This window comes from Odontomachus brunneus, unplaced genomic scaffold (assembly GCF_010583005.1).
Source record: "Odontomachus brunneus isolate Ranch 3 - 2012 unplaced genomic scaffold, Obru_v1 Obru_scaffold_060, whole genome shotgun sequence".
Classification (NCBI taxonomy): domain Eukaryota; kingdom Metazoa; phylum Arthropoda; class Insecta; order Hymenoptera; family Formicidae; genus Odontomachus; species Odontomachus brunneus.
In genome coordinates this window covers 766,659-792,973 of record NW_022639510.1, presented here as the reverse complement: position 1 = coordinate 792,973, position 26,315 = coordinate 766,659, and the positions used below count along the sequence as shown (strand labels likewise).

Genomic DNA, 26,315 nt, shown 5'->3' with positions numbered 1-26,315 from the left:
ACACACACACACACACACACACACACACACACACACACACACACACACACACACACACACACACACACACACACACACACACACAGAAGAGTAGAATATATATATACTTCTTTCAGAAATAAAGCATTTTTATTTTTGACGCGTTAATCTTCAAATGAAATTGCACAGCGTTAAATAAAGATAAATTACTTCCAAGAATATATGTTTTACATAAGAAAAATCTGTGTTCTTGTATTATATAAAAATAATTTTCATAAATGAAAAGCGCAAAATATTGCATTGTACACAAATATTACATGATGTGTTACGCGCCCCCCCGGTTCCCATATCCACTTAAACTAATATATTCAAATTAACAATTATTTTATCATATATAAATATCATTTTAATTGATTTTAATTTAAATAATTAATTGTTTAAATTGAGTATAAAATATCTTGATATGCAAATGTAACTTGATATAACTTATCTTCATTTAACGCTACGTAATCTCATCTGAGGATTAACATGTTAAAAAGATATTTTTTAAACAAGAATGTCTTTCTATGTAACTATAATCGCGTGATGGAAGCTTTACAATTCTTTTAACATTGATGAAAGAAATATTGGTAATTATGCATATTAAGGGACACCTCGCCGATGACCTTGACCTTCACATATGTTGTTAAGGACATGTCCCTGAGTAACATTTATAAAGTTTTAGATCTCTCTTTATTAAAAAGTTATGAACAAAAGAAGTTGACTATTTGGGCTGTAGTTTTCTGATTGTATCTATGTATATATTATATATAGACATCTTACTAACAATAAGTGCACAAAGTACACGTGTATTAAGTAATACAATGTTATATGCAATAAAAAGAAACGTGACACTTGAATATATTAAGATGTTAACTATGTAATAACATGAGGATGCTACAATTGACATGTAGTGTTGGATAATTATATCACATTTACAAAATACTTCCATATTCGGTGTATATGGATATATGGTGAACAGTATACGTATATGCGCGGGGGAGGGGCTCCGCCTAACTTATCTAATGCAATATTCTAAACCGTACATGATGGGTTTGGTTAGGATTATATGGAGGTTAGTTTTTTATGGAGGAGGTGCAGGGAGTGGGGCGGAGCCTCCCCCTCCCCCGCGCATACACGTGTACTTTGTGCATGTAGTAAGATGTCTGTATATAATATATACATACATACAATCGGAAAACTACAGCCAAATAGTTAACTTCTTTTGTTCATAATTTTTTAATAGAGACCGCCACCTAAAACCTTCAGAACGTTACTCAGGAGAATTACCTTTATCACATATGTCAAGGTCATCGGCGAGGTTTCCCTTAATATGCATAATTACCGAAATATTTTATTGAATCAATCATTAAACCTATATATAATAATGTAAATTTTTTATCTTATTGATGCAGCAACAAATTTGCTAAAAGTTGCACTCAAATTTTTCATATTTTATATGATATATTGTTAAATAAATTTTTATGTAAATAAATTTTGAGATAATCTTTTCTTTTCTTTCTTTCTACATTTTTTCGACATCTTTACTTTAATATTTATATATTTTCAATACCTTTTAATATGTTTTTCGTATTATTGTAACTTCCTGCTTCATCATTGTACTAACATCATTGCTACATCATTGTGCTAAATATAATGAAGTAATATTATAGTCACGAGAATCATTGTTTCTTATGTTACGTGTATAATGATAGTGATAATATCTTTATAATATATATTACTACTACTTTTTTGTTAAAAAAGGTATAATTAGCGCCGAGAATAATTATGATGTTAGTAACTCTAACCATTCTTTTCTCTCGAAGTGTACGAAGCGAATTTAATAGAGGAGGTGAGTATCAATATTGCGAAAAACTCGTAACCAATTCGGAGATATATAACAGAAAATATTACAACTCGCTCCTTTATTGCTCGTGCAAGACGATTTTCAGATTCCCGGCGCACATTTCGCGTTTATCGGAAATCGTTCATCATCCGGCTCTACATCCCGGCTCTGGTCCAAGTGCTTCGGAAAATTCAGAGACGAACGCGCGACTCACACGTTCGCATTATCGCTTTAATCTAATTTTAACGATAGCGCGTATCTAGCACGCGGAATCTCGCATGGTGCACAGAATGTCACGAGTGTTTCCTGGCGCGACGTAACGCGACCCAGTCGAAAAATTAATAAATAAGTGCAAAAAATTGCAATACGTTTAATTATAAAATGTTGTGATACAATTGCAAGCATTAGTCGAATAGAGAGATGTACGTAAATTTGGTCGTAATTTTATTGGTGAAATTTGCAAAGATTGCGTTCCTCACGAATGGTTCATACGGCACTCATATTTATCGCATTGAATATCGAAATAGAAGTGAAAAAAATTTGCTCCAAAAATACATCATGTAAAATCTAGAAATATGAGTAAATATATCGCTGAAACCAATGGAACAAAAAATTCACATTGTTGTACAGAAAAAAATGAGAGTATCCATTTAAAACTAATATACTTAAATTGACAATCATTTTTTCATAAATAAAAAACGATACAGTAATCAAAATTATTTAACAAATTAAAAGAATGTTTAAATCTTGAATTTCAACAATTTTATTGAGATATAATAGTCTCATAAGAAGTCTAATATAATTATTTTTATAATAATGATATATTCTTATGACTTTTAAAAACATATTCTCATTATTTTGTGTTTTTCATTCATGACAATTATTTCCGAATAATAAAAATATATATTTTTTTTTGTTGAATTACACACATATAAAATGTATTAATGTAAGTAACTTATCTTCCTTTAACATTACGTAATTTCATGTTAAGCTTTACATATAAAAAATAAAAATAAAAATAAAAATATTTTCAAAATGAAAATGTTCTTTTTTTCTGTACATGATATGTATGATTTAATGCTTGATTCAATACAATATTTTACTTTATCAATGCAATTAAAAGAATTTTATGCGCTATAAAAAATCTTGTGTGTAAATGTTAAGATTTCTCTGTATTATCAAACCATTTTGATTATTATTTCAATGTAAAATTAATATACAACTGATATATTTATTATTTATTATTTTCGTGACGTTTTAATATATTTGACGTTAATGTCAATAATATCATAATTTAATTTCTATATGTCATTTAGAAATGAAATAACATTTTACGTTATTTTAACAATTATTTTAAAAAAGTTAACATTTTTTTAGTTACTTTGATGTTAACATAAAAATTAAAACATATAACACATATCTATATGTTAATATAACAGATGTTTGTATTATTTCGTTATTCAACATATTAAGTATTTAAATAATACTTGTAATATTAAAATTATACATCTTAAAATTACATATCTTATATTCTAATGTAGATTAACATATTATGGATGTTGAATTTATAATTATGATATCCTTATCTTACGGTCCACACATATCGTCATATATATCTACAGTTAAAGTAGAAATTGTGATAATAAAGATAAAGTAGAGGAACGAGTCAAGAGCCAGAATTCCCGAATTCGATTCCATTCGTGACATGTTTTAAATATATCAAATGAATTAATTGAATGCTAATTAAAAATTTTTTAAATTTTAATTTAAAATTAAAACAATTTTAAAATTAAAACAATTTTAGGTAAAGTCGTAGACAATATTCTTAAAAACAATGCAATAATAAATAAAATATAAAAAAATAATAATTAAAATATTTTTGTGTAAAAGTAACATTTTTGGATTTTACATTCTAATTAAATATGTTAATTTTATGTAAAATTTGTTTAAAAATAACGTTAAAGTTAATTTTCTTGTGTTAATTTTTTGACATATTTGTTTGTTTTTTTATATACCTGCTTTGTGTTAAATAAATACGAAAATTTGAGTGAACTTTCCTGAAATATGAGAACTGTTATGAGATAAATATGAGAAATGTTAAATTTTTTTAACATAATACTTTTACTGTATGGTTATAATATAAGAGTTATGTAAATACTGTATACTATAAATATAATACGTGAAAAGTATATTTTTAATAAGTTTATCATGCTGCGCGAACAGAATAAACAATTTACATTATTGTATGATGTAGATTTAATGATTAATTCAATGCGGCAAATTTGCTTCATCAATACACTTATAGAAAAACTGTGAAGTTTCCATCATCAATTATCCAACAGTCCAATTGTCGTTACAGTGATGAAAGTCTATCTGGGCAGTTTCTATTCTTCTCAAGAGCCATAAATTTCGATCCGGTAATTCGTGGGTCAGTGGTGATTAGCGAAGCGAACGCATTATCAGCGCTTATCAACGCACGTGCGCATTCGTTACTCTTTTCACGCGACGTGACGATGAATCTATTTTTCTCTCTATCTCTCTCTTCGTATCTCTATGTACATATCGCGGAATTTGAAAGGTGTACCCACGCGCGAGCAACGCGCGCGCACAGGATGAAACACGGTCTACGATATTTTTATAATCACAGAGGGTTACGTTTGCGCGGAGAAAGTGCATCCACGAGTGGTGTCGCAACGCGGTGCGAGAGAGGATTCTCTCAGCGATTGTCGGAGAGACAGCGAGATATTGTCAAAAACGAGTATTATGCGAATACACCGTCGGTCGGTTGCGCCGGCGGTGGAGAGTTTTCACATGTCACTGTCGTCGCCACGTCATTTCCACGTTGTGTGTCTCAACCTCCGTCCTCCGCGTCGCGCCGATACAGGGTGTCCTAGTTCGTGAATAAATAACGGAACGTTTCTCTCTTTCAATTTTCAGGTTTCGCTTTAACGGCGGAGAAACGTGGAAACTACCACACCCTTTACTTTAACCCTTTGAGTATGTCCTTAAAGACATGCGATGTATATCTCTTATGAGATAAAAATACTTTTATTGATCAATCTGCGTGGCTTAATAGAGCTCTTTTGGTACTACACAGTGATCGTTTGCACATTTTGAAAACAACAATCATTTTCATGTCTCCATTAATTTTTCCAAATTTCTACAATGAAATTTTTTCCTGCTGCAACCGATTTTCTGAACAAACGGTAAAAACACTACTTACATCTGTTCGATGTCCCTCTATAAAAAATTGCAAAAGAGTTGCGAAAGAATATATAAAATATTATTAATTATTCTTAATAAATTATGGATGTTTTAGTATGTCGATTCCTAATAGTTAATTTGGTTTTTGTCTGAGGGTCTTTTAACTTTTATTTACTAATAATAATTTAACAAATAAATATTCAAATTATTCAAGGTCTTTTTTAACTTTTATTTACTAATAATAATTTAACAAATAAATATTCAAATTATTCAAGGTCTTTTTTAACTTTTATTTACTAATAATAATTTAACAAATAAATATTCAAATTATTCGAGATAGAAGACCGGCGCTCAAAGGATTAAATTCCGGGCGAAGAATTTCCCACCGGCGCGTGTTTGATCCTTTGTCGATTCTGAGACACCCCGTGGACAAGCTCAGTCATCTCCTTATGTACCGTGTGACGTGATCGTCGCGCCGCGAGCTTTTATTCGAGCCGTTATTCGCGCCCAAGACACGCGAAAATCCGTTTACGCTCACTAGGCGAACGATTGCAGTTCGCGCGGAGCGCTAATCGCGTATACTTCGCGTCTGACCTACTTGCCGCGGCCCCCTACCTCAGGAAGTGAAAACCGTCATAAAAGACCCATATTGCGTTAAACACTAGTTAATGAAGGCTAAGCTCTCTCGCGTCATGAAGAAAGAAAAAAAAGGAACGACGCACGACAGGAGAACAATGCGATCAAGCGGCGATCAATTTTCCCGGTGGTGTTGCACTCGACGAGCTCACGACGCTGATCGCGTCTTCAGAAATTCAGAGTCCCGAATCGTCTCTTGGACGCAGAAAAAATGATCAGCCGAATTAACGTGACAATGATACAACTAAATGCGTTTTTGTCGAAGGAATTCTTGGCTCATCTCAACCGAATTTGATTAATCGGAGCCAGAAATTCTGTTTTCTTCAGTTAAAAACGCATTTGTATCCGTTTCCACCAATTTTGATTAACTTAACTGGCTGGTTATTGTAACGGAATTAACCATCCGTCTAACTAACTGTCTAACAATTCTGACTAACGAGAAATGCGACTGGTTAATTCCGTTGGGATAACCAGCCAGTTAAACCAAAGTTTATAGAAACGGGCATTAGTCATGTTATTGTCACGTTAATTCAATCAATTTTCTTTCTCCGTGTACGACGGCGATTTTATCGTGAATTTTAAGATTTTTAAGAAAATGCAATCAAGTAAAGATACTTGCAACAGATGACATAACTCTGGGAACTCGAATTTCGCTGAAATTCAGAGTCGTGTTTTGCACACGGAAAAATTCATATTGCACTCAAAATAATGTTACCTGTTTCAAATATTTCATAAGTTCATATGCCCAGGAATCTATCATAAGTTCGTCATAATTATCAAATTTATTAAAAAAATATCAAATTTATTAAAAAATCCTAATAAATTAAGTGTTTCAATCAAGATACTAGCATCTCATATTCTTTCTCTATTTTTAATGATTTTGATTAACTTATCAGCAAAAATAATAGATTATATTATTATTATTATTATACACTCTCATAAATGTAAGGAACCGAAAATAAGCAAAAAATAATTTTAATATTTATTTGTTAAATTATTATTAGTAAATAAAAGTTAAAAAAGACACTTCCTCAGTCAAAAACCAAATTAACTATTAGGAATTGACATACTAAAACATCAATAATTTATTAAGGATAATTAGTAATATTTTATATATTCTTTTTTCAAAAATATTTTTAAACCTTGATTTTTACAATAAACTATTGAAATATTGATAATATATTTGCTGCAAATCTTCTTATTATATAAACGCAAATATTTTTTTTCATATAGAGGAAATGTCGTTATATATATTTAATACTAAAAGCGAGATTGCTCATCTTGGAAACTATGATCGCTATATTAGAATTTCGCCATTTCGAATTTTAACTTTTTAATCTCAAATTCGTAATCAGCGACTCTGAAATTCTCTATATGTCAAATTTAAAGAAACTCCACCTAGAAACAAAATATATGGCTCAAAGAGTTTGGTTACTAAATATTAGAGTTTGATTACTAAACATTAGAGTCGAATTAACTATTTCTTCAATAAAATTTTACAATATTCATATAAAAAAAATAAATTCTTCTTTTGTGTATATAATAATGAGTTTTCCTAAAATTTATAATGAGTATATCTTAAGACTATTTATAAAAAAAATATATTCTTTATTGAATGTAATGGGTATTTTAAAAAAGTGAATTGAGTAGTCGATTTTCTTAGCAGTAGAATCATTCTTTTCTTTGGTGACTTTTTTATTCTATTATTCTATTCTATCTTATTTTATTATTTCCTGAAGAGATATAAGAATCCGCATTCGTAAAATCTAGAAACGGATTCTACAATGATGATTTTGCCGTTAATTTCGAACTGAGGAAAGTAGTCAAATGAAATCAAGTAAAAATCTTTATTCACACTCACACACACACACACACACACACACACACACACACACACACACACACACACATTCATATAAGCACGTTCTGAAGAGAAACTTGTAACAGGCGTTATCACGTCTTGCGAAATTCAAATTTGTCTAAAATCCAAGATTAAATCTCACATCGAACTTTCTATTCTATTATTTCACTCTCTCCTATCCTCTATTATTTTCTTATAGGAAATATAAACGAGTATCGCCATTTTTTCACGAATATTCTCTAACTAATTAACCCTACTCGACCTGAATGTGTAATTTCATTAGTTGTCAAATAAAACGTTATTAAGCCTGAAGATATATTAGAACGCATTACAATAAAGTTTATTGTGTTTCCCTGCTTTTCGGAATTCAAATTTTTTTCCATTATTAAATCTTCACTACGAAATGTTAAATTTATTGCATAATGCAAAGAAACAAAAGAAATTGCAAGTTGGGACGCTAATACGGAAAAATATTTCTCGCGCGAATCGCAAGTTACACTAAAATTCGGCTCCGAGATACGTGTGCTTTATCGTGCCTCGATGCGAACACCGTTACAGCGTGGTCTATTGTGGTGACCTACCCTACCCTCCACACGTTCGCGTGTCGTGTCGTCGGACCGTGGACAGCCGGTCCTAGTTACGTCACTGTAACAGAATACAGAAGAACGAGTCTAGCGACTGATGCGCGCGGCGCGATCACCTGAAAACGCTTCAAGTGCTCCCCGACGTAACGGTATCGCGAACTCGTGTCGAATCTACGCTCTCCCGATTCTTTTGTCTTCCTGGATGTCGTCCCTGCTTGTTGCCATGGGCGGAAACGCGAGTATATACAGGGTGTCCAATGATAAGTGAACACGAGTGACATATCGCGCGTACCTGGGCACGCGCCATCTCTCCCCCGAAAATCTTCCTGGAGATACCACGATTTCCGAGAGAAAACTCTACGTCTCCGCCTTATGTGACGGCAACTATGAGTCATACGAGAATTCACTAAAGCCCCATTAATCCAAGAATCCGTTGAGAACGTTGAGGAGATTAGGCAAAATGAAAGTTCCGGCCATTTCGCAGACTTTTAACAGCATGGAAATAATTCGAAAGTTGGACAGAAAAAATTAGTATTCATTTAAAACTAATATATTCAAATTGGCAATCGTTTCATATATACGCAGTAAAAAAATGTATGTTAAATTTAACACATTTCACATGTCTTAGAAAGTTCATTCAAATTTTCGCGTTAATTCAACACAAAGCGGATATATTAGAAAAAAAGCACAAATATTATGTAAAAAAATTAACACAAACATTATTTTGAGGCGATTATCTTTATCTTAACATATGTTACCAAAGTAATGCTTCTAAGCAATGTACCATCGCTTATTATTTGTTAAGAGGTCACTAACAATTCAGATTAAATATTTTTTATCTAGCTTAATTCAAGCTTATGTAAGCTTATTTTTTCAAGTCAATTTTTTGTAAATATCTTAATATATCATAATAATAATGTTAAAATCTTTCGCCCCATTAAATTAGTTAATAATGCCAATTATGAGAACATTTAGCATTTATTTTTATAGGTCTCATCTCTCTTAATTAGGATATAATTTTATAATAATTTAATACTATAGATTTAACGCTATAATAATCTCATAAGAAATACAATATAAGAAGTAACCATATTGTACTTCTCGTAAGAAGTATAATATAATATAATAATAAGATATATTCTGTCTTTAAAAGACATTTAAATGCATCATATTCTCATTCCAATATTTTGCTTTCCATTAGTGAAAAAAATTATTTTGTGTGAATAATAAAAACATCGATTTTTTTTCGTTGAAAAATTACATGAAATATATTTTTGCGAGTAACATATCTTCGTTTAACGCTACACTGAAAAAATTATTTTTGTATTTGGAACTAAAATATTTGATACGTACAATTTTTTTTTAGTTGGTACTATCATGTTTTTTACAAACTAGGATGCATCAATGAGAAAAGCAAAACATACAAGCGACAATTAAATTTTTTGGTTGCAATTATCAAACCCCATTTTAATTGACCCCAAATTTTAGCTCTATTAAATGTATCAAATATATAATTTCATTTGAGTATATTAGTTTTAAATTTGAGATATTAGTTTTAAATAGATACTAATTTTGTTTTCTTTTTTAATGTGTCATACATACACAAATATAATATAACACAAATATTTCCCAAACGAGAATTTTTTTCTATGTAATCGTATCGCGATACTTTCGTTCAGGAAATATCGCTCGGCTGCTTTTCGACAAGGAAAATACGGGGAAAATACATCGTCATACGCGACGGATTTCACTCGTTATCGAATATCGATACACGAAACGTCAGAATTAGAAATTGAATTCTGGAAAAATCGCACAAACTGGAATCGGACTTTGTCCGCCAATTTCAGATTTCGAGCAAACTTCTTGCGAATAATATATCTTCGCCATACTGAAAAAATTATTTTTGTATTTGGAATTAAAATATTTGATACATACGATTTAATTCGTATTTTTTACTTGTATCAAATAGGATGCATTTAATATCGCATTTAATGCCGCACAAAGCTTTCACAAAGGACGCATTTAGCTGTTTATGCCTGTGCGCGGTGCAATTTAAATAAACCTTCCTTCTCGTGACGTCGCGGGGATGAGAATGAGTTTCAAACGAAACGCGATCAGAGTTGCTCTCAATGCTAGGGGAATGCGCTCGCAGCGGGGCCACAGCGTAGTGGCGCAACCGAAAATGTACGATTTCGCAGAATGGGTCGAAACAGGTTTTTGCCCCGTGAATTCACACGTCTATTCTGGCGCAAAGAGGTCGACAACTTCTGAAGGTCTAAGAGGCGGTGGCGGCGGTGGCAACGGCGGTCACGGCGGATCACGGCGCTAGAAAGCGTAAAGGGAACATCGAAATTAACAAACGCGGCCCCGGATGTGCGTGAAGATCCGAGCTTCAGTGAACAACACCAAGAAGCGTGCCTTTGGAGGCATTCGTCTCTTCGACTTCTCGCCACGTGGAGAACGTCTCGTCGGGTATGTCAGATTGGTGCAAAAGATCTGTCACTTTCCTTTGAAATCCTCATAAAAATCCTGATAGAAGTGTAATGCAGTTTTTGAGCAGTGGATAATTATGTTAACTTTTGGTTAACTCTGGTAATCGAAGAGTGAAACTACTTGGAATCCCACATAGAAAAGAAGAACATTGTCGTTTGGAAAATATCTTTATTTTCGCCATGTTAAAATGAGATTGTATAGCATTAAATGAAAATAAATTACTTACATCAATACATTTTATATAATTCAACAAAGATAAATATATTCTTTTTAATAAAAAAATAATTTTCCTAAATACAAAGCACAAAATATTGGACTGAGAATATGATGTCGGGAGATGTCATTACCATCAAATTAAGCAAATTGTACTCCTTATGAGACTATTATAATATTTAAATAAAACTGTAATTTGAAATTCAAGACTTCAACATTCTTCTAACAAAATTATACATCGTTGTTTATACATGAAACAATGATTATTAATTTGAGTATATTAATTTTAAATGGATACTAATTCTTTTTTTCTGTGCAATTAGAATGTAACTCTTTTCTTGCAGTTATTGCGGAGGATTATGCAAAATCTGAACCCATTTACTGAATGAAAACAGAATAGAAAATGAACAACAAAATATCCGATTGATTAATAATCAAATCTATTGTAAAATAGGCAGAGTTGTCCTAGTATTACATTTTTGTACACAATTTTTAATTGAAAAATTGTAATATTAATGAGTATCATAGCGCAGGAAATCTTCGACACGTAATATATATTAGGTTGATCCATAAGTTCATAGATTTTTAAATAAAAGAATTGAAATGTACTTTATTGTCTTCTCTCTCTCTTGTTAAAAACGACTTTAATCAATAATATATGCGCCATAATCAATAATATTCTGTTCGACAATCTTTTGCCATTTTTCATATAATTTCATAATTCCTCTCTCGTGAAACTCTTGTTTCACAGCGAAGTTATTCCGGCGAAGAAGCATCCCAAGTGATTTTTCACATCTTCTAAAGAAGTTTATACCAAAGTTTATACTGTCAAGGGAGTTCTGTTCATCATGTTCTGAGTTTAAGCTATCTTGACAGTTTCATTTGTATCATTACCATCAGAATAATCTAATTTCTGTGTTCTCATCGCAATGAAATTCTGTATAACTAACATATATCCCATTTATCTTCTGCTCACTTTTATTTCGAACTTTAATCGCTATCTCTGTCACAGAGCTTAATATTGTCAAACATCTTATTTCCTCCAATTTTCTTTTTCTTACACTCTATGCTTTTCTATATTCACTTATTGCTCTCGTAATTTTAAGCTTATTTTTAACAATATAAATACATTTTAAATTTATTCACGATAGTCATTATGCGTATACATTATAAAACTGATATTATGTCTTGGAAAGAATCGGTACATATTGTATAATAAACTGCTTTGACCATTGGATAAAACTCTATCAAGTTTTTATCCAATTCTTAAGCAGTATTTTTACAACTAATGAAAATACATTAATATTAGATAACAACTAGGTGAATGTCTACACAAACTGCATACACTTCGGAAAAGTTTTCAAAGGAAAATGTAGGAAGTCTTGGTTAAATGTCTAAAAAATGCCAGTCGATTATTTGTCCATTATTCACAATAATCAGGATTGGACAATTACATTTCCTACTTTATCTGGCAAACCTCTTGCACCTATCTTATTTTGAGAAACTCGCGTTATATTGTGGTCACATCTTAATTGTGTCTAATAATCATACTGAAAAATAAGATCAGACGAAACAACTTGAATTGAACAAACTCAATGTCAGGATTGTACATTGCGAATCAACTGTTCCAATTCTTTCGGCAAAATTTTCATGTTCTTTTAAAATCTTTTGTTTGTGTTGAACGATTACCGACGCATTATCAGTCACTGAAGCCTGATCTACAATATGTTCTTTGCGTTCTGTTTCTTGTCTTCTGTCTTTTTCTGGCTTAAAGCTTAAGATTTAAATCAGAAAGAGGTTAAGACAGAAAAAGAAGCAGGAAGCAAAGAACACATTGTAGATCAAGCTTGATAATCATTTGTCGTCTATTTTACTTAACCTCCTAACCAGAGATAGAATCAACTCGTATTATGCAGTTGAAGCAATCTTTTGATAGTTAAAAAAGCATCTGTATTATGCAAACAACGACGTGTCAGTTTTGTTGACACGTTGATCTTTCTTTGATTGTACGAAAACTCAAGCTAACGATTGAATCCAAAGATACGGCGAATACGTGCAATGCAAGAAACCTACATCTGTTATCGCGTCTTATCGGCTCCCTGTTGGCAATGTACAACCGCTTTTCCAAGTACGATTAAGTACGCTTTATACACTTAACTTAATGACAGTAGTATCATCGGTGACTGTCACAGCACTCAATATGCTCATTTCTTACCGTTGACTAAATCACACAGTCCAAATTCGCACGTTAGATCGATAAACTGATTTGATTTTCACTCAATCCCGACTACGGTTTGCACGTTACAACCGATCCGCGTGGCCTTCAGGTTCGGTTTTTTTTTGTTCGATATTTTGTATTGTAACGTACGTGAGACTTCCGTGAATACTTCACAACAACGATGGTAAAACCATACAGCAAGCACGTGAATATAATCTACAGAAAAACTGATAATTTTTTCCCTTTCCTTCCCGCGCAAATCGTGTACACGCAAGGTTAAATATAACGTAATATCGTTTCTAGCATGAGTCGATCGAAACATGACATTTAACTAAAGAGAAGCAAGGTAACGGTCTGAATATTAAAATGTACTGTTGATACTAAGATAAACAACATCATAGTTTTAAAACAAAATTATTAGACTTCAAATTAGTTTATCCTGAATTAGGAAAAATAATTGAGAACATTTCTGCATAAGTCCCAATTATGAGTCAAATATTACGCGTCCGTATAACAGATTGAACTTGACACTTGGAAAAGTAAAGAATACAATTTGATTTCTTTATTGAAAATATGCGAAAAGGTTTAGTTTACCTACTTGTCAATCATTTCATGAATCACATCTCTTACATAATTTTTTATTTTTAGTGTAGAATTGTGTATATACGATGGCAAAGCATTGTTCATGTCTTCATTGCTATACTAGTTAAAGAGAATAATTCTAATAATATATCAATTTCTCTTTAGTATTATATATATTACAACTTTAATTAATAATAACACATGTAATTACACGAACTTGAATTGCTTATTTTACAATAATATTCCGACTTATTTTGTTTTTAAAAATGTTTACATGTTTAACTCTAAAATCCTACTAAATATCAATAAATTCTGTCAATCCTAAACATAGGTAAATTTTACCTAGCGCATTTTCACTTGCTCATAACTTTCGCGAAAAAGATTGAAATTCAATAATTTCTTTTGTATTAAATATAAAAAACGTTGAGGGATTGAATCTATTGATATTTTCGCGATTTAAGGGGGGAGTTTACTTTAGGAGGCCGGGAAATAGGTGATTTTTCGTAATTTTTTAAAGAGGAACAATAATATTTATCGTTTAAAAATTTTTAGCACGTTTTAATATAACTATTGAAGAGTACATTTAACTTTTTTTGTACATAAAAAAGTATTATTAATGATAAATAAATAAACATTTAGTTGTGCGCTTCGCCATCAGAGTTACCATTTTGTGTACATTGTCGGGACTGTAATTCTTGTCTGAAACGAAAATGGAAAAAATATTTTCAATTCTTATATAATTTTATCCTAAATGAACCTATAAAATTAAAAAATATATATAAAAATTAAAATTTTGTGCGACTTTGAAGATAAAGTTACGATTTTCACCATGTAGTGTCCATTTCTTTATGCAAAAAAGAAATAGTTAATATTAATTCTTTTTTTACTTTTTTAAGTTCATCGAGGAGGGTTTAGCATTATCTAACTAATTAGCTTTATAAAAAGTCGATTCGTCAAATTTTTTGTTAATCGTGTATATAAAATTGAAGAAAATGCAAGAAACAGATTTTGAGAAAAACGCGTTTAAAGTTTTCGGTATAATTCTTGAATACTTTCAGTGCTCAGAAGCTAATCTGCTATTCCAGAGCCATACAGTAGCCCTTCAGCTTCCTCATTAAATTCGTTTTGAGCAATTTGAGCCATCCTACGAGTTGCTTGGGCCTCTCTCGTGCTACTTGTTCGTCGACGCTCTTGCGTAGAGATTCGCTGTGTATCATACATATTTGCATATTGCTTACATTCCGGTCCAATATTAATTTCTAATTCATTCATAAATTTTAAAATGGCAAAATATCCCTCGTTGAAAATGCCGGCGACAATAAAAGCGGCTGTTTCAATTATTTTTGCACCGCAATTGAGGTGCTTTGGCGCCAATCTCCAGATGGTCGAGTTGAAATTTTCGTTAGCGTTTTGGGTGTGTCCACTCAGAGATCTCGTTAACAAATTTTCATTTGATAAATCTCTATAAATAGAAATAGAAATCAAATGCTTCTCGATATTTGAGTGGAGTGGAGGGGGATGGTCATAGTTTTCCACTGTACCCATCGCCTCATACTTTCGATATTGGCACCAACTGTCGGTTCCGGTCGGATATTTATCGTGCCGCGAATTTTCATTCCTTGAACATAAATGTTCTAACGTTGTCCATATCGTTTTTTTCATGTCAGCTACAGAATTTAAATTTCTCCTTATCGCAAACCCGTAATATGTAGTTAACTTTTTTATTAGAACGTCTGTCAGCTTTCCTTTACCGCCAAACTTGTGTTTTTTTTATATGTACAAACAAATTTTCAAACCAGGTATATATAAACGCTGACTCATATTCGTTTAACGAACATATAATGAGCCAATGAAAAGAAATAATCGAGAGACGGAGCGCGCTCCGCATAAAGCCCCATCTACATAAAGATCGTTCTACATTAGTTGCAAGTCGATTGCAACTCTTGTTGCGACAGCCAATCAGAAGCGTCAATAGCACCACTGATGCTTCTGATTTGTTGTCGCAATAAGAATTGTGTCTGCTTGCGATCGGCTTGCCGCTCCAGTTATAAGCGCTGAATCTACTGAAGAACTTCAAAATTCGCTCTAAAATTTTAGAAACATATTCTCAAACAGTTGTACTATCAATTTATGAGAAAAAAAATCGACTTTTTCCGACCTTGTAAAGTAGAGTCCCCCTTAATGGGCCGGCAAAATTTTATTCATGTTTAAAGCTCTAGGATTGAACGTGAAAACGTGTTAATGTCATTGCGCAGCTATTATTAGACACGTCGGAACTAAAAATAACGTTATGAAGTAAATTAGAACAAAGTCCCTGCACGTGTAATATCATGTCTTGAAACACGGACATATAATCACAACTTAAATTTGCACCGGTGTGCCGTCGTCTTCTCTGAAGACGATGGAGCAAAAGGCGCGCGCTCGGTGGGATGTTTTTGCCCCAATTTCGTCAGCGGAACACTAAACACCGGAGAAGTGAACTGATCCTCACAGTGGAACAATAAAATTGCACTCAGGGCGCGCCGTGTGGTTGCGCCGGTTTAGCCGGTAGAAAAAACGGTGTAACGGTATACTTGACCCGAAATTGGGACTCGACCTATCAATTAGGACCGCTGCTACTTTATATACGCGCGTGCCCCCATCTCGCGACACCGCTCGTGCGGCAGCGCGTGCACGCGCGCTGCTTTTACACGGATGCATGCGCGCTTATACATACGCGTAGTTACGCAAAAGTCTCGGCCACGGAGAGCGCGCGAATTTATACCCGCGGCGCACGTGACTTTCTGGTTATTTATTAGAGCTACTGTCGCGCGCACACGACAGATTTCCGTGCCGTGGCTCAAGGGCGGCAGAGGAGGAGAGGGGGAAAGGGAGGGGATAAGCACAGAAGTCGGCGCTCCACTTCGCTCGCAGATAGAGACCCTCTATAGTCAGAATCTCTATAAGCACATCACATCTATAATCAAATGATTTTCGTTATAATTTAGATATAATAAGTCCATTTTTTGAGTATAAAGGAATGATAAAGTTGCTACCAAATTTATATACACCTATCTATACAAGATAAGTCACCACATCAGTCCCAAAGTCATCCATTTTACGATACATAATATTTCAAATTCTATTTAAAAAAAAAAAAACATCTTTTTCCCTAATTTTATCATTATAAAATAATCGAAAATAACGTCTCTATTTCAGTATATCCATAGATAACCTCCACAAGAAATTTTTATCAGCGCGATGTGTGGCGTTATATAAAATGTAAATATGATTATTGGTTGCGTGCAAAATTATAAAAATAAAAGTAATAAAGAAATTTGTATGGCGATTGTGCCAACAAAATATGAGAAGCGAGCATTATGGATTGATATCGTTACGTATCATTACAACGAAAGTCGAAAGTATCTAGCAGTAAGAACATGGCAATGTATGCTACACGTAAACAACTATTTCCCGTCCTTTCAAATGTTTATTTTATTAACAAAATATTGTTACGTCCAATTATAGTTATGTGCAATTTCTGTTTTAAATAAAGATCTCTTCAAATGAAATACTTTTATCTGAATAAACCTTCATTCCGCCATTTCCGATCACTTTAGAAACTAGACCAATCAAACAGCAGGACTGAGATGCCAGGACTCTAACTAGAAAGTCTCTACTCGCGAAAAACAGTGATTTGATATCGTTATCGTCATAAACGCGGGTCTCCTTTTTCTCCCTCTCCCCGCTCGCGTACTCCGGATTTTTTTATAAAGTTCATTAAGAAAATGCCATATTTGAGAACTTTTACCGCCCGGAATAGTGACTCTTTTCTGCAAAGTTTACGTCGTAGGAGGATTTGTAATCCTCTGCAACCAATATAACATAAACGATTGGCTTTTATGTACTGAAAGCACGCGCAGTGATGAATTGGAGCATTATTGCTCAATACGTGATAAAAATGATAATTTTAATATTGATATTACGAATTGACAGTTGGCGTAAATACTTATACTTGATGCAAAAGTTCTACAGTTTGTACGCGCGTATATTTGCCTCGTTCGAAAATTTCAAGGCACATTTCTATATTCTTACTAACTGAATTTCAAGAAGCTCAAAAATATACAAAAATTTACAGAAAGATTTCTATATATGCGTGGTTATGTTTCCTGCTAGATAAAACATATTATATAAGATTTACAAGAAATATCTATATCTACAAGAAAATGATAGTATGATCGTGTTAGTGACGATCGCCACTACGTCATCGACATTTTTCGAGTTCGTCATCCACTTCGGTATCCTTTTAAGGGGATGCTATTCCGGAGTCGAAATTTTTATCGACGCAATGCTGATTTTTTTCTGCAAAGTTTACATGGTATTGACTGCGTAGAATTACAAACGCTCTTACACAATAAAAATATGTGCGACAACGAATTGGAGTATTACTCGATATATGATAAAGAAATGATAAAGAAATTTCAGAGTTAATGTTTTATGCGTAAATTAGCCTGTCAGACAACGCTTTGTCAGTTAAAGTAAATATTTGTCTATAACTTGTATGTTTTGAACGCGAGTTTGCTCTGTTAACGAAAATTTCGAGGAACATTTCTGTATCTTTACAACTAAACTTTGAAGCTCAAAAATATTGGAAAAATTTGCACAAAGATTTCTATATATGTGCGTTAAGTTCCTCGTTAACCCTTATTATGCATTGTGGGGTCAAATAGACCCCAGAAAAAATAAATAAAATAAAGTAAATCTATAAAATAAAAAATATAATACAATATAATAAATCTATATGTTTTGGAAAAATTACTTGCTTTTTTTCACAATAATCCTAATTTCGATATTCAAAATAAATACCTTTTTTTGAAAATCCTGTTACTGTACTAATTTTTTTCTTGAAGAGATATGTCTTGAAAGTAGTTTCTTAAAATTTTACCTTGAAATATCAAAAATTGTGTCAGTTATGATTTTTGGAATAAATCAAGTCATTTTTCGCGTTTTTTGGGCTTTCCAATTTTTTTCTTCATTTAAAATCAATTGTCGTCTAGAAAAATTATTGCGTCATATAAAAAGATGTTTGAAATATAATCCTGGAATTTTTTCAAATAAAAAAAGCGAATAATTTTATTGTAGCAAACGTTTTTGTAACTGGAGTCGCGAAAGACCTCAGTGTTCCCATTATGTGATTCTACTGAAATGTGCACAATAAGAGTTAAACATGGTAAAACAAACCAATACATGTTTACGTAGAATCTATATTTTATACAAGAAATACGAAAAAAGAATAGTATGATCGCCGTTATTAACATTTTTGGAACTCGTCATCCATTTAACATCATCGCATGAGCATGCGATATCATATAATAAATTGTCTCGTGAGAAGCTCGACGCCAAAGAATCGTCCGGCTTTCGTATTGTTTCCATATTCGTCTTTCTACATCTCATAATCAATTTCAATCAGCATAGTCATATTTATTTAGCTAATAGAACAGTAAAGGAAAAGTAAACGATCGTGATCTCTATGTAGGTTTCCGTTTGCTAATCGGCTCTGCTGCACAGTTTATCAGATAAAATTACGGAAGTATTCGACTTTGAGATATCAACTTGTCATAACGCTCGCTCATTAGCACTCGAGGATTCGAGCCAACAATGCCCGAACTACGTGAATGCCATGCAGGTAAATTTGCGCGACCTTCTCGCTCAAGGTTCGCGATCTGTTCCTCTCTCTTTCTTTTTCTTTATCATCGACTTAAGAACGTCCGGTTTGAACGTCTCTCCCCCTCTGCCCTTCTTCTCCATGTCAATATTGTATCGTTATTTATTATTGAAAACTATATGGGAGTTGGACAAGAGAGGCTTGAGTCACAAAAAATATATAATTATATATAAATATATTTATATATAATTTTTATATGTAAAAATATATATAAAACGGGGTGACTTTGAGATTGATATGGTGACTATAGCACATTTTTCAAATTTGAAATTTTGCATGATGAAAATTTTTTTGTGAGCAAACGATAAACAGATGCAAAAAGAAAAATTTCGATTTTTTAATATCAGGAGCCAGTGTGAAGATAGTCCTTCAAATGATAAATTGCGTATAACTTAAGAGGAGCTAAAACGACAATTCCAACGGGATTTGTGAGCAAGCGATGAGCAAACAGATACAAAAAGGAAAATCCCAGAATTTTGAATTTTTAATATCGAGAAAACTAAATTATCAATTAGAACTTTAGAACTAAAAAAAGTTAACAAAGATTCCAAACGAGGCATTCTTGAGAAAAGCGATGAGCAAGCGATGAGTAATCAGATTAAAAAAAAAATTTCGATTTCTTAACATGGGAAGAAATAATGTGAAGTTGGCCAAGAGAAAGCAAACGGAAATTCCAACGGGTGAGTGAATTCCAAATTCGTGAGTAAACAATGACTAAACAAATGTATATTAAAAAATTTCGTTTTTTAATATTTTGAGGCTAACTTCATATAAATCATTTTTTAATATCAATTATCTCTGTAGATTTTTTAATATCAATCATCATTTGTAATTAAATACAAAATATATGCGATATCGTAGTATTTGCTAGTTTTATTTATTTATTTTACCTCATCTCTCGTATCTAAATAATTTTCGTTATAATTTAGATATAATAAGTCCATTTTTTTAGTATAAGGGACTGGTAAAGTTGCTATCAAATTTATGTACACCTATCTATACGAGATAAGTCACCACACCAGTCCCAAATCATCCATTTTACAGCATATAATATTTCAAATTCTATTAAAAAAAGCATAATATATAAAAACATATAATATATAAAAACATATAATATGTAAAAACCTAATTATATTTCAAGCAAAAAGTCTCGTAAAAAGTATCTTTCCAATTTTCTCATGTCATCTTAGATGATTCAATATAGTCGTTAAAGAGATGTCAAAGTGGATGACGAACTCGGAAATTGTCGATAAGATAGAGGCGATATTGCTAATACAATCATACTATCCTTTCCACATTTCTTATACATATAGATCTTATGTAAATTTGTACCGTTTTGTTTTGCCACGTTAGCAGAAAACATAATTACTCATATATAGGAAAGTCTTTACAAACTTTTCGTATATTTGCGAGCTTCCACATTCGGTTGTAAAGATACAGAAATATGAAATTTTCCTTAGCGGGGCAAATATATACACACACAGTACGTTCAAACTGTGGAACTTTTGTATCAAGTAAATATTTACGTTAACTGACAGCTCGAGATATCAATTTTGAAACTTTTTGTCATTTTCGCCACATACTGAGCGATGCGCAAATTCATTATTGCACGTATTTCCAGTACACAGAAGCACTTGTAATTGCAACCAATACGACGTAAACTCTGCAGAAAAGAGTCAGTATCTTGTCGATAAGGTTCTTCAAAAATAAATGGTATTCCCTTAAGCAAACATTTTCCTCGCTTTTCCATGACAAATAAACACGCACGGACGTGTGTGGGAGAGCTACTGGTTTGTCGCCGTTCGCAGCGATACATGATTTATGAGTGCAATGAGCGTAGGCGGAACTGTCAACCTGAGTGCAGGACGATAAGTCGTAGGTGCGCTTCCGGTGCGGCGCGCGTTGTAACTGCGTTAATTACTGTACGTAATGACTGTTATCGCGCGCGGGCCGTGCGTCCGCGGAATTGCCGACGTAAGACGTAAAACGCATCGTGCGCATGTGGATTAATTGCGAGAGTCTGAATCGCCGAGCAATCTCTTGTGACGTTCGTCACGACGCGAGATTAAAATACGCGGAGCGGGAATGTGTCCGCGAGAAACACGAACGAGCCGAAGCACGAGAACTCGCGCGGGGATATCTTTGCGTCGGGCAATGTTGTATCGCGCATTTCATTGAAACCGGTGATATGTCCTCGACGTGTGTATCTCTTGACGAATTCTTTTCTCCCGCGTGTCAAGTGTGTTAGATTGATCGGGAAGTCTCCCCGCGAAATACGAAATTTCATTTGTCGGCGCGTTTCCACATGAGAACTGCTTCGTTCACATCACAATTGTTCGTTGTCTACAAGAAGAAACTTTCGAATTGACCTGACAGATTTCAGGGAAAATACGTGTATTATAATTTGCAGCAGTGTGGAAACGAGATGTGCAACGTGGAAATGTCGTTTTTGTGCATTAGAGAAGAGAGAAAGACAGAGAGAACGAAAGAGAGAACGAGAGAGGAGAGAGAGGGAGAGAGAGACTGACACACCCACAGAGAGAGAGGGGGGAGAGAGAGAGGCAAGCAGACAGATAAATAGACAGACCACCGCATTTACTTATTTAGCAAGTAGTCGAGTCAATGACATAAACACGCTTCGTCGAGAACCCGGCATTGTCCTCGACGCTTTCCTCTGGGAAAACGAAAAACACGGATAAGAGCGATACGAGGGATCAAAAGGCGCATGACGCACCAAATTGAAGATAGAGGTTGCCGGTTAGAGGCGAAAGAGAGAAAGAGAGGGGAGAAAAGAGACGAAGGAACTGAAACATTGATTACGCGTGACGAGTTGATTAGGACGTTCGAACGCGCGCGATTCGAATTTTAGCGCAAATATATAAAACACAAGTTGATAAAAAGTTGATAAAACAAGATTTGATTGGAGAAATGAAAATAAACATATAATAATATACAAACAAATGATTGGCGATTATTTTGTAACGCACATGGGAGGTCCGCCTACTCCTCCTGTATTTCACACATTTAATTTTAGAGCGATTCCCCTGCAATCGGGATGCTTTTGTAATCAATATAAAAGATACGGCGTACGAAATTTAATTTAAAAAATATTATTACATAGATAAAAGACTGGTGGAATTAATTTAAGTGCGCATAACAGCTCCGTCTCTTCCTACATTTCGTGTATTTAATTTTAAAATGATTAAAAGTTTGGATTTTTTTGTAATAAATATAAAAAAATAAGTTCTATAAATTTGATTTAAAAAAAAAATAATACAAACGATTGACAGTGAAATTAATTTAAACGCGCGTAACAAGTCCGCCTGCTTCTCGCATCTCGTGCATTTAATTTTAGAACGAGCATGTCTCTCGGAATGCTGTTGTTAGCAGCCAAATATAAAAGAACTTGATTATAAGGGAAATAAAAGTAAATAATATTGAGCTGCGTAATAATGTGCTGCGTAAGCAACTTCGATTTTTTCCAGACGAAATAAAACCATAATATTTTCGTGTCGTTAATAATTTTATGAAAAAACGTATGCAAAGGATGACAGAAGATCACAGATCAAAACAGTGCATAGATTTTTTCATAATACCGTAACGACATAGAAAACGTTTTCTTTGATTATTTCGTTTGTCCTAAAAAATCCGAAATTCCTTATATTGCACAAGCCAACAATATACAAACGAGCGAGAAAGATTGACAATTAAATAGATTTATAATGCAATACAACAGGTCCGCCTGCCACTCCTTTATTTCGTGTATTTAATCTCGGAATGATCGAGCGTGTTTCTCGGAATGCTGTTGTTAGTAACAACGAGTCGTTTTGCTCGTGTCGCGGCCCAAACACGTCAAATAAAATTTAGCAACGAAAACGTCTGAGGAATGTTTCGGGCTGAAAGTGCGGTGATACCGTTTTGCCATTATGTAGCTACCAGTTGCTGACCGTCGTTTTAATCGTTTCTTATTTTACACGGACGATTGGTCACGATGATACGACATTTTGATCGGGCCGAGTGATACGAGAAATTTTCCGTCTACCTAGTGTCGACCGCACATTGCGACTGTACATAGCCGATGCATATACGTCATCCGCGTCAGTGAGTATCGTGACGATCTATAAAAGGCGTCGCGCCAAGGATCCGCGATTCAAATGAAAATTGCGAATAAAGGGCGGATCGGCCAGCTACCTCCTCGCGCTGACCGTGTCGCTTCATGCTCGCGACATTTCGCGCTCACCCGTTATAAGCGAGATGACATTCAGCCCGCGCGTTACCGACGATGCGATTTTCTGAAAGCTCTCTCGCGAAAACCGAAACGCCCTTATCGGAACATAGAACAGGGAGGAGGAAGTTTGATAACACGTGTCCCACATGGGGGCGTAGCCGTGAGGCAAGAAAGAGAGAAAGAAAATTTATCATGAGATCCCCTTTGTTGAGCGATGCGTAAACGCACAATCATAAGTCCATTCCTTTCGCGTGTCTGCGTTATCACATTTCCCGCATTTACTGCTAGACGGCCATTGACACGTTCGCGGAAAGAGAGAGAGAGAAATCGCATTGCCGCAGCAAAATTGCACTCCAATACACCTGCAAGTACATCTTCGAAATCGCAATTCGTTACTCGCGAGTGCACATTTCGCCCTCGATAGAAAGGGAAAAAAACGAGATGCGAATAATTGCAACTGAGAAATGAGCGGATCTCATCACAGATTCGAGATCAGTTTCAGTCTCTGCGGTAATTATTCGAGATCTACAAAATTAGAATTCAAAACTCCATGCAACGAATTATCAGCAGTTTTTTCACCAGGTGTGTATTTTCATGGCGTCTAAGGGGCGCATTGTCTGCGATGCATTAAGAGACTACTCATAAATTCACTATTTACCGAACAAAATTTACATTTTTACATATTTCTACATGTCCTACATATTTCTTTCACTGTTTAATGCTCCAAGCACAAAGCAGTGTTCTGGCCTGCCATCCGACCATCACACAATACTATTCTCCCTTCCATGCCACATTTCCCGATAGGTTACATTTATAACGAGTTCTCTTATCAGAATGATATCACTTTTCACACGAAGTCACGCTGGGAAACAATGGTCATCGCTTCCATCATAAGGTTGTATGTGCAAAGTTGCGATACTCAGTATTAAATGTCTCACGAACGCGCGGTATCGAATGTCTCGCAAATCGCGGACTAACATTTCTGCACGATTTTAAAGCATTTAAAGCTAAAAGTGAACAAAACTCCTTGAAGATCCATCTCGCCAATTGAAGTCAATCGCGACGCAAAGCAAACGTGCGTATTCCGTCCGCGAGAACTGTCACCCGCTCGCACAATGACGAGCGTAAACACTCTCGACTCGAGTATTCAAGTGCATGTACGTCATCCGATTCTGTCCCGTCCGGTTTGCCTGTTTCTTCCCGCACCCTCCATCCCTCCTCCTCCTTTTCTTTCTTTTTCTCTCTTTCTCTCTCTCCCTCTCTCCTTCTCCGTTTCTCTTTCCCTCTATTTCGGGAACGAACAAATATTCGCGATCCCGCGCCTCCGGGAAATAATCGCGACGCAGCGTCGAGCGAGACACGTGCGACGACCGCGGCCATTCGGTCGCGAGCGGGCACAACATGGCGGTGGGTTTTCGCGGCGAAAAGATATCACCGAGCGGACGGGCCGCTAGAGACACTTGCCCCGAGGACTCACCTGCAAAGTCGTGTTCGTGTCGTCGATGATCTTGTCAGTCTCCATGTTGATCATCCTCCGGGCGCGGAGAGCGGCGCGTCTCGCGTGGGTGCGTTTTCGCGTGCTACGTTTAGGCGCGACTACGGGCGAGAGGAGCCTGCGGTGGTGCGCTCTTCACGCGCGAGTGTGGCGTGAGAATAGTTGGCTGGAGCACCCCGCGGTATACGTGTGGTGGTGGCGGTAGTGGTGTTGGTAGCGGCGGCGACGGCAGCGGCGACGATGACACACCGTACAGACGGGAGAACGCGCGACGTAAGACGGACAATCGCGCGAGCGGTTGAGAACACCGTTCAATACGGACGACGACACAGCACGGACGACACTGGACGATGACGACGAGGACGCTCACGAGCCCTCGCCATGTACAGGAAGTCGGGACGACCGCATCTCCACACCAACCATAGGAGCCGTGGCAATAGCCGCGTCACGAGTGACGGCGTCTGACCTGAGAAGCCGTGCTAGAAGACGCCCGCTTGTCCTGCTCGCTCTCTTTCTCTCTCTCTCTCTCTCTCTCTCACTCACTCTGCCTCCTTCTCGTCGCGATGGGTATCGGAGTGTACTGCGGATTGCGCAATATTCGCGTCGATCGTAACTCAGCCCTCCTCGTAGCACAGACTGAACTAAACTGACCGGACGGAGGGAACGGAACGAGAGCGCACGAATGGACGGACCGACTGCAGCGCTACGCGACCAGCTCGAGAATGCGCGCGACTCTCGAGATATCGCGAGCGGCGGCGCCCGATTGGCTGGCGCGCTCGAGTCGGACGCGGATTGGCTGACGTATGCGATCGAAGATGAGCGCGATACTTTCGAAATGCCATCGCGCCACACAACGAAGCACACGTTTCACGTGCGACTTCCAAGAGAGAAAGGAAACAAATTGCGAAGACAACAGATACAGCTGAACAGGTCTTTTAAAAAAATGTCTCGTTGGATAGAATAAAATAGTCCATAATTGAGATATTTTTTGAAGAACTAAGGCTTGTGTACTGATAGTCGCTACTTGATATTTATCATTAGTGAGATGGTTATATTTAAGTTAGATATGAGTCTTTAAGGTCCATTTAATAATTAATAATTATCACCTGAAACTTGTCTCATGTGAAAACTCAGATTTTTATTTAGAGTTAGAGCCAAATTTTTCAGTTGAATTATGATATATATATATATATATATATATATATATATATATATATATATATATATATATAT

General features: G+C 35.0%; 2 protein-coding genes across 3 annotated transcripts in view; both read right to left on the bottom strand.

The window, feature by feature from the left end:
• Positions 1-25,743, bottom strand: part of LOC116846046 (beta-TrCP) — a 36,696-nt gene extending 10,953 nt beyond the window's left edge. The window contains exon 1 of one of the 2 annotated variants that reach the window (XM_032819382.1): positions 25,065-25,743. In XM_032819382.1, the coding sequence (XP_032675273.1) occupies positions 25,065-25,118 (54 nt within the window). In that variant the 5' untranslated portion in view covers positions 25,119-25,743. The remainder of the gene's footprint in view (positions 1-25,064) is intronic. The other variant, XM_032819383.1, reaches the window with a different exon arrangement.
• On the bottom strand, positions 14,364-18,481 carry LOC116846047. Its single transcript, XM_032819386.1, has one exon. The coding sequence runs from the start codon at positions 15,315-15,317 to the stop codon at positions 14,724-14,726; it is 594 nt and encodes a 197-aa protein (XP_032675277.1). The 5' UTR covers positions 15,318-18,481; the 3' UTR covers positions 14,364-14,723.
• Positions 25,744-26,315: the final 572 nt, after the last annotated feature.

Bases quoted from the DNA above. Each gene is read 5' to 3' on its own strand.
- LOC116846047 (XM_032819386.1), bottom strand. From the start codon at position 15,317: ATGAAAAAAACGATATGGACAACGTTAGAACATTTATGTTCAAGGAAT.